General features: G+C 36.6%; 1 protein-coding gene across 1 annotated transcript in view; it reads left to right on the top strand.

Moving 5' to 3' along the window:
- The window catches only part of CSMD1 (CUB and Sushi multiple domains 1), a 2,580,735-nt gene that overhangs the window by 2,025,977 nt on the left and 537,367 nt on the right, over window positions 1-17,391 (top strand). The window contains 2 exon segments of the mRNA XM_043985743.1: window positions 2,312-2,481; window positions 10,044-10,200. Coding sequence (XP_043841678.1) covers window positions 2,312-2,481; window positions 10,044-10,200 — 327 coding nt within the window.

The raw sequence follows: 17,391 nt of genomic DNA, 5'->3' as shown, positions 1-17,391 counted from the left end.
GGCCTGACAGGACTACCTTTGTTCAAATAAAATCTACCTTTGTTTCGAAATTATTAAGTAACAAACAAAATCAAATCATGCAGCATATGTAGGCAGTGAAAATAGAGTGAAGGATTTAATTATTTCCTCTGGGTGGCTTTTTTTTGAGTACTACTGGTTGAAAATCATCTGAAAATTCAAGAATATAATATAATCAGCACTATGTTACTACTTAGCTGAAAAGAAATATAAATTAACTTAATTAGACTTCCCCAGTGACCCTGTTCCTCAATCAGGAAGTTCACATCAACAACCATTTATTAAGGGACTATGATGTGTATGTTGTAAGTGGAGAGAGAGTCCACCTCAGTGTCAAAAAGACCTTGGTTCAATCCCTACCTTGGAAACATATTGACTTTGTGATCCTGGACAAGTCAATTAACCTCTTGGTGTCTCAGGCAACCCTCTAAAACTATTAATTATAGAAATTGGCAGAGAACATTTCTTCACCTGAAATTTGCTAAACCTATTCAAATCTGGTCCATACACACACACACACACACACACACACACACACACATATAGGTTTTTGCATGTATAAGTGTGCATATATACAAACATATACATGTAGTGCATGTAGACATGTATTTGTATATGTATAAGTGGGGCACTTAGGTGGCACAGTGGCTAGAGCACTGGCCCTGGAGTCAAAAGGACCTGAGTTCAAATATCACCTCAGACACTTACTAGCTGTGTGACCCTTGGCAAGTCAACCCCAACTGCTTTGAACATCTGGGGCCATCTCCAGTCATCCTAATCTTTATCTTGCCACTGGAACCAGATGGCTCTGGAGGAGCTAGTGATAGGTTAGTGACCTTGCACAGCTCTCCCTCACTTAAATACAATTCACTGCAAGTCATGATGTCATGGTTCTCTTTGAGAATGAAGGGCAAACAACAACATTGATATGTATAAGTATATATGAGTGTGTGCATGTACACATGTATATGTGTGTGTTTCTACAAGTCAGTATGCTTTCCTGGGTAAAATATAAATGAGTCTCACATTTAACCAATTTAAAAATGATGTCATGATACCTCATTTCTTGGGGCAACTTTTCTCTGTGCTCACAATTCCATCAGATTGACTTGTATTGATAACATTTTGAGCAAAACTTCTACCTTTTATCAAAAAACAAATAGTAGTGGGGGTGGGGGACATGGAGAGGAGAAAAGAATAAGACATTGTTTAGAGCTGGAAGGAACGTGGGAGATCATCTTATCCAACATCTTCATTTTACAGATGAAGAAACTGAGACCCAGAAAGGTTAATTCACTTACTAAAGTGTAAGAGAATTAAAATTCAATCTCAAATTCTCTAACTTCAAATCCAATGTTCTTTCCATTACACAAAGGGGAATTGTTATGCTTAAAAGTTGACTGCAGCAAAAATACTCAGTCAGGTATGGGTTGAGTGAGATATCTTTCAACATTCTATTTTCTATTTTTTAAAATGCTGCAAATATGATCAGAGAAACGTAGAACAAATTTGAGGGAATCTAAACTAACTTGCTCCATTTATAGATAGAGAAACTAAGATCTGAAAGGAGGAGTGACTTTCCAAGGTTACAAATGAAATTGTAGAGCTATTTTCATTTTGTCTTTAACTAAAGGCTGTTTAATAGACCCTGAGAGCAATTTAGACTTATCTCTTTTCTTCTCATGGAGAGAGAAGAGAGCAAAACATTTACTGCCAATCAGTCCCCAAAATATAATGTAAATAAATTCTCTGCTGTAATATTTTATAGTCAGCGAGGTCAGGACCAACACATGACAAAAGAGATGAAAAACCTTTTTTTCTCTTCAGGAGACTTTCAGAATGTCACAAGTGTAAGGGTTCTTAGACATCATTTGGTCCAAATCCCATGTTTTATAGAAGAGAAAACTGAGATGAAAAGTTCTTAAGTGACTTCGCCAAGGTCAATACATGGTCAGTTTCAGAACTGGGTCTAGAACTCAGGTGTGTTTCCTGCTATTATTCCTGCTTTTCTTTACACCATGATGCTTCCTAGGAATCAGGGAAAGGAAGGGACAAAGGGAGACAAGCTTAGAAATTGTAAGAATCTAGGAGATTATCTGAGCGTAAATTAATATTTAAGCTAGTGTTATATTCACCAGGGCTTTGATGATCCATAGTGCAGTAATGGGTTTATTAATTTAGAAATGCAGTGATACAGCAGAGGGCGACCATAAATTTGGAATAGTTATTTTATTATGTATCAAAATGGCTAATTCTTCCTTTGAATTCGTTTTTAATGTCCCATTTTCTTTAGCTGAATGTGGAGCAAGTGTTACTGGAAATGAAGGAACATTACTGTCTCCAAATTTTCCATCGAACTATGACAACAACCATGAGTGCATCTATAAAATTGAAACTGAAGCTGGAAAGGGAATTCATCTTAGAGCCCGAAGCTTTCAGCTCCATGAAGGAGATGTGCTCAAGGTAAATGGGAATGTAATTCAAAGTCCTTTATCTTCTTTCTTTAAACATTTAATAGGAACAAGTTCTTTAAAAAAAAAAAAAAAGGTATGGCATTTCCTTTCCAAAGCTTTGTCCAATAGAAAATCTGGGCATCCTAAATTACTTCGGTTTATATTCTGGATAAATATGGCTTTGACTCTTAAAAGTGTGTTCCATATTCCCTCTTTCCTTTCCTAGATGATTCCAGGCCTTCCTATTTATTCTCACAGCCATATTAAATGGGCATTTTCTAAAAGCTCTGTTTCCATCAGAAGTAACTCAATTTTTTAACCTTTCTCATACTAACTTACCTTTCTGTGGTTGTTTCCTTGCTTTCCAGCCTGATCTCATACTATTTACGTATTCTATACTTCAAAGTGTTAATTAATCATCCTTCAAATGCATCCCATGTTTTCCCCATTTCAGTGGTGAGATCGGTCCCTTTCCTTGCAGTATCCTTCTCCTGTGACCCTTTCATTGCTTCTTTTTGTTAATTTGTCCCTCTCTAAGACGTAGAACAAATGCAAATGTTTATGAAAGTCTCCTGTGACCCAAATAGATAGAAGTCCATTCTCCCTCACTTCATTTCATAATGATTTATAATCCTCATACGAATTCATTGCATTTCTAATTTGGATTATATTTGTGTGTATGGATGTGTGTGTGTGTGTGTGTGTGTGTGTGTGTGTGTGTGTGTGTGTGTGTGTGTATCCCACAGTATATAGTAAACGCTTTAAGAAGAACATTACATCTTATATATCTTCATTATCTCTCTGGTGCATTATATATCATTGATACTTGAAAGAATTTTTGAAAGAATGGGGGGAAAGTATCTCTGATCTGGTAAGATTTTAGCATTTAAGTTCTAGGAATTGCTAGACTATACAAAGCATCAACATCAATTATAAGTTGCTTAAAAATGGAAAAAATATAATGTCCATGTTATCTATCCATTTCTAAATGATGTATAATGGAAAATGTTAGTGGAATCCTATTAGAAGTAAAAAGCTATTATTGGACTAAAACATAATCCTTCCTTCTAGTAGTCTACTTAACAACTTTCCTTGTTCCATTTCACAATTTTGGAAGACAAATTTATTCCAGCAACAATCAGAATTATTCTAATATTCTTTCTAAATCTCATGCTAGCAACAGCAAGGAGTATAATTAAGAAGTTATTTTCATGCCCTAAACCATCACAGTTCCCACTATCCTGGAGTTGAAAGATTCATGCTAAGTATTTCTTGCCTGAATTCTTTGATAAGTATCTATTCTCTGAATTCTTTGATAACCTCAAATTTGGAAGTCAATAAGAATCAGAGCAAAATTTTAAGTAACTATTAACTGAATGCCAGAGTAAGGTGAGTGGTTATAGTTGCCAAGAACAAAAGAGGGATAATTATTAGTAGAGACTGACAAAAAGAAGGGACCTCTTCACAGGTGACTGCATATAGTTTTAATCTATTGATGTTTAATAAATATCTACACACACACACAAACCTAACCACATATACCTATTAGAAAGCTTCCTATAAACTAAAATATCTAGATGATTAGCATAATCATCTTCTTTTGGAAATGCTTCCAAGCATCTCTCTATTTATTCCTTGTAATTTTCTTATACTTCAATTAAATCTATTGCAAATGAAACTGTTGAATTTTCATATTTCATTAACTTATTCAGAAAATGTTGTATAAAGCTCTAATCAGAATATTAGAAGTGAATAAGTAAGTATATAATAAACTAATAAGGTAAACAATGTCAGGCATCTTCCATCCCATGCTGACTTTCACAGACTTTGCAGCAATTGACTTGCAAAAGGAAGTTAAGAAGCTTCAAGTCTTCCCTGTTGCTCCCAAAGTGAACTTCAAACTGTTCAAGCAGGTCTTTGTTCACAGAAAGTAAAACATCTCAGTAGATGAATATCAAGTCCTTTGATGTAATAGAGGGATTCCAATCTGTAAGCTGATCTCTCCTGAGTCTGTCTCATGCTTGATGCACTTTAACTTTTGAGTATTCATAATGCTTCTTTGTAATCTTCATTGTGATTGTGGCTCCCAAGCCATTGCACCTATATCTCTCATTCCTATTCTTTATGATACATACCCTTCAGTTGCATCTCTCTTCTTATCATACCACATAAATCTGAGGAGAATTTCCCCATAGGTCAAAAAATGCCTGAATGCCTAAATCCCTTCCATTCTGCCAGAGGAAAAGGGATTTGCAGAGAGGCAGCATTTCTCCTTTCTTTTTACTCATCTTTTCACAAAGAGTTGGACACAATTGAAATGACTGGACAATGACAAAAAGTGACTAGACTTTGAAGGAAGATACATTTCAGCTCCTTGTAAAATAAAAGTTTCTACAAATTAGAGTTGTCTACAAATGCCATTGGCTACCTCACAAAATAGGAAACAACCTGTAAGCCTAAGTAGAGGCTGAATTTGATATTATGTCATATTGATGTACATTATAATATGATATAATTTTTAAAAATCATACCTTGGAAGAGAGTTTGAAGTAGACTATCTGTTAAGTCCCCTTCTGAATCTAAGATTCTAGCATTTCAAGTGATGGTGTCTCATAAGCTTTTTGCTAAAACCACCAGAGTGTTCAATCTATAAGGAAGTAGTAGAGGTGTTTCTGTGGTACCTTATGAATTTATAATCACCCCAACATTTTTGTTTGTTTTCTTATTTGACCCAGACCTATAATCCTATTGGTAGGGAACTCCATATGAGGAAACTACCTCTATCAATGCAAATTGATAGTCTTAGAAAGTTGCCTGGGGCACTGAACATTCAAATGACTTAAGCAAGGTCTAGCCAGGACATGTATAAAGTCCACCTTTTTCTTGTCTCTGGAGGCCAGTTCTCTATCCACTATGTCAACTGAAACTAACAGGTTAAATTCTGACTTGCAGTCTTGGGCCTAGGAAGGCAGTTTATTGTTAAAAGAGTGTGGGATTTGGAGTCAGAGAGAATGGGTTAGAATCGCAGTTCTGCAATTCACTTAACCGGAGTGATTTTGAGTAAGTTGCTTCCTGTTTTAGACCTGAGTTCCTTCAACTATAAAATGAGTGTTGAAATAAATAATCTCTAAGTGAAATTATTTAGGGAAATAGCCTACCCAGTGAAAAAAGCACTGACTGAAATAATAGGATATGGATTCAAATCTTGCATCTGATACTTATTACCTCTGTGACTTGAGGAAAATCATTCTATTTCTCTTTGCCTCATGTTCCTATCTCTAAAATGAAGGGTTTTACCTTTGTGGTCCCCTCTATCTCTAGATTAGTTGCCATATTTTATTGGTGCCTGAGGGTAGAAGCAGCTACTTAGGTAACTTCCAGTGTACATGTATAGGGTCAGTTACCTGGATTGACATCTGGACTAATTAGGACATTTGTAGGAGCTAACTCTTGACTGCTAGTGCCTAATCATCACTACCTGATGGCTTTAAGTATTGATTCATAGCACAGCCTCTGGCACCAGGATGTGATCACCCAAGAATCTTTATACCATGTCACTATGTTAAGCTTATTTAGACTGAGAACCTAGAACAGTCTTTAAATTCTGAAGGACATGCGGGATAAAGATAAATGTTTCTGGCTATCCATTTCTTCAGGAATTCTCATCAACTTCATAATGGAGATAGAATGACTTGGGCATTTGCAAGATGCCCAGGGAACCCTTTTCTCTTTCTTGCCTTAGATCTAGATTCTTCAGGGCAGCTTTAGGCTTTTGGAACCTAACTAGAAAAAAATAGGAAAATGCTTCTCTAATAATAACGGGCAGTTTACTAGCTCTTGGTGAGTAGCAAGAAGTACCTAAAGCGATTTGATTCAGTGTCATCTCATGGACACAAACATTAATCCATATGTACTCAAATTGAATGAAATAAAATAAACCCACATAAAATATGTGTTGCCAAACGTGATCTTAGTTTTATTCTTTGCGGAAGATGAGAAGGAAATATGTTGTTTATGAAGAATGAAGTGTGAATTTTCTTTTTAAGTGGAGAGATAATGAAGAAAGAGGAAGGGGGAAAAATGAAACATAATCTAGGTGTGGAGGGGAGTTCAACATAAAATAGGAAAAGCACCCTGGACCCAGAAAAGGCTCCTAGGGACTTTGACATGATTAGGCCTGTTTGAAGGAAGGAACATTTCATCCTTTCTCACTGAGAAAAACTGTATGCTCTCTAATTGTTAACAGTCTCTCAATAGACTGCCACACATTTTGGTTCCTAGCTCCAGAGAAGTCTTCTCCTCTCCTGGGGCTCCTTGTAAATGAAAGAGGCAAATCGATGGATAACCAGTTTTTACTTGGCACTGTCCTTTTGCCAATTGTAGGCAAAAATACTTAATTTTGCCAAGATGTAAAGAGACATTTTCTGGCAACAAAGATGCTTGCTAGTTCTTGCAGAGAAGTATGAAGCAAAGCATATAGCCCTGCCCAGATGCCTAAGGAAGCTTGGCACTAAAATGAATAGGATCTGAGTTTCAGAGTCTCATTTTTCTTTTTGAGAAATCTGGATTTTATGCTAAAATTGGGGATCCAGAGTGTCATATTTTCAAATGCAATGTGGTTCTCAGTTAATCAGGGAAAATTGGTATTTTATTCATTAAATTTAAAGATTTGCTTATAACTAGTTATATACTTCAACTGAAATATAAAAATGCTTTTAAAGTATTTTACCCCCTAGACCAATTTTCCCAAAATTTCCCAAACTCATAAATGTATTCATCATATTATAGGCAGTTGGAATGCCAGGTCATTGTAAATACTTAAGAAATGTTTATTGATTTGATTTATTGACTCTTCTCACTTTGTCTCATCTTCCTTTCTACCAACCTCTTTCTCCTATTCTTCTTTCACTTCCCTTTTGCCCTTCTTTATTTAGTTACATTGTTTTGGGGTTTGTTTATTTTTATTTATTTTTTTATAACGTGAGGGAGAATTTGTATCTATGATTTCATTGGTGTGTAAAAAACTACCTGCAGATGTATAACTCACCTGAGACTTTTAGAAAAATTTCTGGGTTGCTGAGGGAGGCTAGTGACTTGCCTCCCATTACAAAGTTGGTATATTTCAGCAGCACAAGGACAGGATTTGAAGCAAAGTTTTCCTCACTTTGGGACAGCTGGGTGGCACAATGGATAGAGTACTGTACCAGGAGTGTCAGGAAGACCTGAGTTCAAATGAGACCCCAGACACTTACTAGCTATGTGATCCTGGGCAAGCCACTTAACCCTGTTTTCCTCAGTTCGTCATCTGTAAAATAAGCTGGACAAGGAAATCGGAAACTGCTTCAGTATCTTTGCCAAGAAAACCCTAAATGGGGTCATGAAGAGTCAAACATAACTGAAACAAATGAACAACAACTTGCTGACTTCAAACTAAGTCTTCTTTAGAGTACAATAATCTTCTTCCTCCTCCTCTTCACCATCATCAGCATTATCAGCATCATTTGAATATATAGTTAGGATTGAAAAAGTAGAATTCAATGACCCTAAGAATTTCTTAATAAGTACTGAGAATGATGTCCAAATTTGACTTCCCTCACAATGTATCTAGCCCAGAAGTTGGTGATTCAGAGTTACTCATTTTTAGGCCCCTCTATTATAATGACTTGCATTATATCTAAATGCTTGGTCCAAGTATCATCTGGCATAATAAAGTCAATTTGCTTTTAGGATAAAAGAAAACATAGTCTTTGCACAGAGCCATTTTCTCTGGCCTTAATTTTGTCAGGTCTGTCTCTTTTCCTGCCCTCCATCAAGCTGAACAATAATCACAACAATTCTTCAGTACAATAAGCCAACCACAAAGAATACAGTCAGTCATTAAAAAAAATGCCTGTTTTATCTTTATAAGTAGTTCTATCATGAATCAGTGTTGTGTAGAATGTTTTTGGAAAAATAAAAGCTATGAAGCTAGAAAAGTTTTGTATGTCTGGGAATAGGGATCTGGCTAATTTAAACCTTATAATAGACACACAAATTCCACAGGGCACTATTTGTGGACATCATTGACTTTAACATTTTACTCAGGAGGGCAACAAATTTAGATTTTGAAAAATCCAAATCAATACTAATTTCACTACTCTAGAAAGAGTACAATGTGCATAGTCAAAAGCATGTTCCCTTTCTGTAACTGAAGGATTTTAGTAGCAAAATAACCAATGTTTATTTTAAACTATATTAATTTTTTTCAGGAGATTTTCAACAAAACATAAAGTTGAGTAGAATTTATTTTAGAGCAAAAGTGCACCTCTCCTTAATCTAGTACACAATGGTCTATTTCTTGTATTTAGAGACCAAGCTATGCCAGGCTCAGAATCTAGGAAATGTGACCAGCTGGATTCATTGCTCCATTTTGTTTTGAAAACATTCAGACAGAAGGAATGAAGCAGTTTTTTTTTTTGGGGGGGGGGGTTGTACTTGTTTGTTTTGCTTGTCCCTCAGTGGTGGTTTCAGAGATGAAACCCATGACTGAGTTGTCAAAACCTTCTCCATCTTTCCTTTGCATGAAGGAGGGAGGTGGGATGAAAACACATGGGGTTGAATGGGGGAGAGAAGCTGGAGATGATAAAAGAATAAAATGAAAAATATTCAGAGGAAAAGCAATCATAGGAACATAGAATTAGAACTAGAAAGCACTTAGAGGTAATATAGTTATCTCTTCATTTTATAGATAAGGAAACTGAAACCTAGACATTTGTGCAAGGTCACAGAAGAAACAAATGGCAAAACTAGAATTCACACTAGGGCTGGGTTTTGAAACAAGGTCTTTTGATTCCCCATCCAAAGTCCTTTCCATTGAAGCACACAGCTTTGATAGAATTCTAGATTGTAGATCCATGGAAAAATAGAAATTTGTCACCTTCATTCCACTCAGGTTTACATAAACTACAAACATGTTGAATGCAAAATGGCATCCTGTCTTAGGCTGTTAAAAGAGTATGTTTACTTTTTAATAGAATAGCAAATCTACAATATTAACAAAAAAGTTATTTGATGACTTCAGTTCTTCAGTGTAACTCATTGATATGGGTACTCCCTCCAAAACTGCAAATCACCACATACCCAGGTCTCCTAGGTATTGCCTGATCCTATTTATTAATCATGTCCCTTAGTAAATTCACCACAAGAGCCTTTCCCAATGTGATGGGTTCCTTCTTGGAGTTCTCTTGACTTGCATAGATAGCAATGGAATAATGGAGATAATGTATATTATATGCTTTGTAAACTTGAAAATAGCTATTTATGTAGATCTCTGTGTGTGCATGTGCATATGTTTGTGTTTGTACGTATATGTTGTGAGTTATGGTCATCTCCTATTCTTTCTGTGACTGGTCCCTTTTTTTTGTCTCTCATTTTTCTGTTAAGATTGTATACCCCATTTACTGAATAGTTCCTTGTAATTTAGTGGACTAAAAAGTGTTTGTTTTGAAGAAAATGTGAATTTCTTATCATAAGTTGATAAGACAAACACAAAAGCCAAGGAAAAGAGAGTCACATGTTTTGTTTTATTTTTAGGTTTTTGATGGAAAAGATAGTACCTCACGCCCTCTGGGAGCCTTCTCTAAAAATGAACTGATGGGATTGATCCTCAATAGCACATCTAACCACTTGTGGATGGAATTCAATACAAATGGATCAAACACTGACCAAGGATTTCAGTTAACTTACACAAGTAAGTGGCATCTGTTGAATATTTCCTTAACTATTCCATTGTAGTGGTTCATGCCTATGCTGGGTAGTTGGCAAGATTAATTAAAAATATAAATAATTTGTTCCTGGCCTCTACCATGTTTCAGATTGCAATTTGATTCTGTAGTCAGATAGATGGGCAGTGAATTTAAACACATTTCAACATTCGCACACTAGCGAAATATTAATGCATTAGGACTAGAATACCTTACACTAAAAAGAGAGAGTGAACAACATATGATATTGCTAGATTGAAAAAGACCTGTAGATATTATATATTGACAGGAGCTTTTTAGAAGATGAGAGCTTTGGAATAAATGTCTAATATCAGCAATCAAAGCCAAAATGGCATTCCAATTTTTAAAAAGAACAAGAAGGGGCAGCTAGGTGGCACAGTGGATAGAGAGAACCGGCCCTGGATTTAGGAGGACCTGAGTTCAAATCTGGCCTCAGACACTTAACACTTACTAGCTGTGTGACCCTGGGCAAGTCACTTAACCCCAATTGCCTCACCAAAAAAAAAAGAATAAGAAAAATCAGATTGGGCGGGGGGGGGGGGGCTTTATAAAATGTGGTAACCGTATTTCCAAATTCTTTCTTTCAAATGTAAACTCTCAGAATTTTCAGATGTTACTAACATGAATGATTAATTTACAGGACAGTGTTCAATCATTTCATTGAAATATTTAAACACTCCAAATGCTGGAATTTTAACCATACTTGATAGTGCAAAACAATATGTACAATTATTTTGAAATTTGTTTGATGGATAATCAAATATTGGAACTAGAATTCTAACCTCTGTTATACAAATGAGGAATCTGAAACTCATTGAGGTTGAGTAATCTTCCCCTGTGTAATCTCCCTGCCCCAAGAAGTCCCAGGGAACCTCATATTTCCTGAATCATCAGGCCAAAATAAGGCCTAGAGAAGCTCAAATACCCCAAGTCACTTGTTCAAAATAAGGTCTTGGATTTCTTTTTCATATATGAAGAAGAATGATGGAGAAGGTACCATGACCAGAAGAGGTGCTAACTGCCCACTGGACTCCTTAACTGTATTTTTAAGCACAGCTTTAGCCTAGAGAAAACAAACAAACCCGGTTTACTGTTTCTCTGCTTTGAGAAGTTTATGAAATATGACAGTTGAGAAGATTATCTCTCTTGCAGCTCAGGAGATCCTATTTGAGACAGAATCCTCATAATTTAGACAAAGGTCCCCTGCTTCTTTTGGTCCCTTTAAAGTTCATTGGTATACTTTGTCATCATTGACCCCCTTTTCTATAGTTTCCTCACACAATAGTCAAGCACATACATCAGAATACTATCAATGTTATCTTTATCTAGCTAGTACTAATAATAATTAAACAGAAAATGTGAACAAGCTTCAAGCAACAGGAAAGCTGTATTTAACCAATGTCCTTTTGGACAGTGACAAGGAAGAAGCAGTTACCAAATTGTCAGTTACCTATTTTTCTAAATGGTAAATCAGCAAAAACTTATAGCTTAAAAATCAGAGGTAGGGGGCAGCTTACTAGCTGTGTGACCTTTGGCAAGTCACTTAATCCTCATTTCCTAACCAAAAAAAAAAAAAAAAAAAAAAAAACTTTAAACAAAAAAATTCAGAGGCAGCTGTAGCCCATGAAGCTCTAGCAATGGCCCCACAACAGACACATAAACTCAGTTTTCTATGTCTCAGTCTTTAATCTGCCTCTGTTTCTTGACACATCCCAAACCAAAAACAAAACTGATTACCTACCTGCCACCTATAAGTCTCATTCAAACTTCCCTGTTTGCTCATTTTTGACTCCTCAGAATTTCCCTCTTTCTTTCTGTCAAGATGAGGGAAAATCTATCAACTTTCTTCTGGGTGGAGTTACATTTTTCACTGTTTCCAGTGGCTTGTTCATAGTTGCTTAAGACCTTACCTCTACCCACAGAAAATAGTTTCCACATGTCTGACTCTATATGTATATACAAAATACAAAAGATTAATTGGAGATGGGGGGTGGAGTGCTACTAATTAATGGAGGATTATAAAAGACTTCATGTGGAAAGCTGTATTTGAGCTGAGCCTTGAATGAAACAAGATTCTAAGAACAGGTGAGGAGGGAGGACATTCCAGATATGGCAAAGCCATATCTGTGCAAATATCAAGTGCAAAGGCACTTGATAGACTGAATCTATTTTGATAAACTAGGTAAAAATAAATTAATACCATGAAGACTAGAGTTAGGTTGGAGGCAGTGTCTGTGACAAGAAAAACTTTGTAGTAAATGAGAATTAATTAATATTTATTAAACTTTAATTGATGTTTTAATTGATGTTATTAAACTGATGCAAGATGTTAGAGTGGCTACAGTGCTGGATTCTATGCCAGGAAGACCTAATTCAAGTCCTGCATCAGACACACTTAATAACTTTGTGGTGGTCTATGTCATTTAACCTCCCTGAGCCTCTGAATTCTCATTCCTAAAATCACATCCCAGTGATCTGAACACCACTAGGTCATCATTCAAACCCTATTCTTCATCCTTCACTGCCCATTTTTTTATTCCTATCTCCCCCAACCTTTTCACTCCAAAGTCCAAACCAAACACTATCCATCCCTTCCACTATGCCCTCTGTTCCATTAGAAACAAATTTCCCTCTATGCTAAATATTTTCCTTTCCTACTTCCTTTGTCTTCTAGAAATCACTCCCTGATGATCCACACGGCATCCTTGAACATCCAGTCCAGTACTGTCTGTACTTTTACTCATTCCCCTTGGCTCACTGGTTGATTCAAGGGAATTAGAATACATTTGTTCCCCATTGTTTCTTCCAAGTTTATCCCCATTTATTTAGTAACCTCTCCAAATTTGAGGTACATACAATCCACATCTTTCCCTTAATCAAAATAGTGGTAACTATTGTCTCCACACATCCAGGTTGTTTCCCTTCCTTCCTCAATAATTTTGATATCTGGCTCACAAAATTTCTCTCTTTAAATTGTTTTCACATTGGAGTACTTGAACTTATGTTTTGACTCTCCTTCAAACATCATGACCATTCAATTTCTCAATCTACTCCTTTCCCATGACATATTTCTCCATCTCACCTCAGGCACACATAAAGATGGTCATATCACAGATCTTGTCATCACTCAGAAATGTACCAAGAAATCTGAAATCCCCTTATCTGACCATAATCTATTGTCTTTCAACCTCTTCCTCTGACTCCTTTTACCAAGCCCTACTCTGTCCACACTGGGATCCCCAATTCCTCAGCACTTCAATTGTCTCCCAGGCCATCACCCCTGCATTAGACTTTCTTTCCTCTTTCCCCATCTTAATGCTCTGGCAAAACAATTTAGTTCTAACCCAATCCTCTTTCCTTGGGTCTCTGGAATCCTTTTCCTATCACTGACTGAACCCTGTGAAGCCTCAGCCACAGATGTGCCATCTTTGATCCTATACGTATGCTGGTGAATGAACATGGAGAAAATCATGCGACCATTCTAATTGGGTTCACTACAACCTTATGTCATACAATCCAAATGGGCATTCATTGATGCTAAGCAATTTTTCTATACCTCCTTTATCAATTCACTCTCCCATTCTCCATAGCTGCTCTTCCAAACTTTCTCATGCATCCTTAAACATTTCATGGCTTCCCCTTCCACCACCTCAAAGCTGCCTTATATTTTATAGAAAAGGCATTCACTGTGTCCCTACTTCTTATCAAGACTAACCTCTCTACCTACAACCCCTCTACTGAGAAATTGCATTCTACCCCATCTCCTTCAACAGATTACTCAATGTGTCATCTCCAATTACTTTGTTTGAATTTCTCCATCTACTGGTTTATTTTTTAAATATCCACAAATATGTCCATGTCTCTCCCGTCCTGAAAAAAAATCCTCACTTTTTCCTTCCATTCCCTATAACTATCATCCTATATTTCTTCTACCCTCTGTGAGTAAACTCCTTGAAAGACCATCTAGAAGTGTTTCCATTTTCTCTCTTCTCATTCCACCAAAACAGATCTTTCTAAAGTTATTAGTGATATTCTAACTGCCAAATCTAATAACCTTTTCTCAATTCTCATTCTTCTTGACCTCTCTGTAGCCTTTAACACTGTTGATCTACTCTCTTGTACATGATATTCTCTCTATAATTACTAGCTGTGTGACCCTGGGCAAGTAACTTAACCCCAATTGCCTTAAATATCCAAGGCCACCTGCAGGTGTACTGATATATATCTTACTACTGGACCCAGATGGCTCTGGAGGAGAGAGTGAGGTTGGTGACCTTGCACAGCCTTCCCTCATTTAGATTCAGTTCACTACAAGTCATGACATCACCTCCCAACGTCATGGTCCTCTTCAAGAATGAAACAACAACAACAACAAGGTTTTGGGGATGCCATTTTGTTTGGTTCTCCTCCTACCTCTCAGATCTAGACACTCATTCAGTCTACATCCACTAACCATAAGTGTTCCATTGGACTCTTTCCTGGGCCCTCTTCTCTTCTTCCCTTCTTCTATTTCACTCAGTAATTTCATAAGCTCTCATGGATTTAATTATCATCTCATCTACCCTTACCTCTCTTAAGACCTTCATTCTCAAATCTCCAACTGCCTTTCAGACATTTTTAACTTAATATCCCATAGACATATTAAACTCAACAAGTCCAATACTGAACTTGTTATCTTTTCCCAGAATCCTGTCGTCTTCCAAATTTCCCTATCACTGTCAAGGGCACCATCATCTTCTCAGTACCTTAGGCTCACATCCTAGGTGTTATCTTCAATTCCTCACTATCTCCCCCTCATTTTCAATCTGTTACCAAAGAATGTCAATTTCATCTTACCTCTTCTCTCCTCTGATACTGACATTACCTTTGTGCTACCCTTTGACTACTGTAATGGCCTTCTGGTGGGCCTGCCTGCCTGCCACAGTTATTCTCCACTCTATTCTATTGTCCATTCAGCCACCAAAGTGATTTCCCCAAAGCATATGTCTGATCATGTCATCTCTCCCCCCTTTCCCACCCCATCCCTACCCTGCTTCAATAAACTCCAGTGGCTCCTATTGCCTGCAGGATCAAATACAAAACATGTACTTCTTTATCCAGTGGCAAAGGTATCCTTGCTGTTTTGTAAACAGGGCATTCCATCTCTGGGCTCTGGACCTTTCCTCTGGCTATCCCACATTCCTGCAATGCTCCCCCTTCTCAACTCCACCTACTGACTTCCCCATTTCTTTTCAAATCCCAACTAAAATTAGACATTCTAAAGGAAGCTTTTTCTAATCCTCTTAATTCTAGTGTCTTCCCTCTGTTAATTATTTCCTATTTATCCTGCATATAGCTTATTTGTACATATTTGTTTTCTTGTAGTCTCTCCCATTAGATTGTGATCTCCTTGAGGACATGGACTGTCTTTTGCCTCTTTTTGAAAACCCAGTGCTAAGCATATTGCCTAGTATGTATTAGATGCTTAATAACTTATTGACTTATGGGTAATAATTGTACCTGTCTCACAAGGTTGCTGTGACAACCAAATCATATATTGTATGTAAATTTGTTACATATCTTAAAATAAGTATAAATGTAAGTTGACATTTTTATCTAATATTGAGCTGGACCCTTTGGGGGTTATAGTTGAACTTTAGAGATATGTGATTCTTTATGTGGATCCTTCAAAGGTTGTCTGTAATTTTTAGTGGCTCAAAAATTATACACCTCTTTTCTAATTCAGCTTCTTCTCATTTAGGAGTCTTATCCTTGGGTGGCAGAAAATCTATTTTCCGCTATCCTATCAGCCTTTTTTATCCTAACAATTTTTGAAAACTTTTTGGTTCACTATCACAGTCTTTGAGAAGCCATTATTACTTCCTCATTATGGTCAGTAGTGGAGAGCTCTAGTGGAAGAATCCATTGTGAGGATAGATACTGGAGAAATAGTATATAATATTTCATATTATTACTGAGAGAGTGTGTTGTACAGCAGATAGAGAGCTGGACTTAGTCAAGAAAACATGGGTTCAATTCTTGCCTATGCTCAGTCTGATGTTAGGGATCTTTATCTTGTCCTCTTGATATTAAATGTATAATAATTAATAATAATAGTAATAATATTTCTAGAGTATTTTAAGGATTATAGAGCATTTTACATGTTATCTCATTTGGTCTTCACAACAATCATATGAAGTTAGGACTATTATTATCCATATTTTATAGGTGTGTACCCTGGGCAAGTCACTCAGCCCCCATTGCCCCACCAAAAAGAAAACATAAACAAAAACAAAAAACAAAAAACATATTTTATAGGTGTGGAAACTGAGGTGAAAAGTTAAGTGACTTCCCCAGGGTCACACACCTACTAAGTGTCTGAGGCAGGATCTACATTTAGGTCTCCCTGACTCCAAGTCTAGCTGCATCCATTGGACACTTTGCACATGCTATAGGACTAGACCATTTTTTTTCTAGTTAAACATTTCCTTAATGATACTCTTTATAAAACTCCTATGTAATTCTTAGTGTTTAATATATTGCCATTTATTCATGCCTACCAACCATTTCTTTATTGTTCTTGGATGAACCTCCATTTTAATTTAATGTGTGTAGACACATATGCATGTATCATTGTATATATGTGAGTATGTTTGTGTGTGTGTGACACCACACATTCACTCAAATGAGTAATTTAAAAAGTAAGATTACAAAGAACATAATCATCAAGACAAAACAGACTGTATCATCCAGTTTAAAAATTAAAACTGAACAAATAAATCTCAATGTGATTCTGAGAAATTAACTAACAACCAATGGGTGCTGAGTGGGTGAGGGAGATACAAGAGTAAGGAAGCTGCATTGAAGATATGCCATTAATTAGCTATATAACTTTGGGCTAACTACTTTCCCTCTCTGAGAGTCAGTTTCTCTGTCTTTTAATAAAGAAATTGAACTATTTGATCTATAATATAATTTCCAGTTCTAACATTCTGTAAAAGGAAGTTGATATTATTGGGGGCAGTTAGGTGGTGCAGTGGATAGAGCACTGGCCCTGGATTCAGGAGGACCTGAGTTCAAATCCAGCCTCAGACACTTAACACTTACTAGCTGTGTGACCTTGGGCAAGTCACTTAACCCCAATTGCCCTGCCAAAAAAGCAACAACAAGAAAAGAAT

The sequence above is a fragment of the Dromiciops gliroides genome, chromosome 2 (assembly GCF_019393635.1).
Source record: "Dromiciops gliroides isolate mDroGli1 chromosome 2, mDroGli1.pri, whole genome shotgun sequence".
Lineage (NCBI taxonomy): Eukaryota > Metazoa > Chordata > Mammalia > Microbiotheria > Microbiotheriidae > Dromiciops > Dromiciops gliroides.
This window is presented reverse-complemented; position numbering and strand designations above follow the sequence as displayed.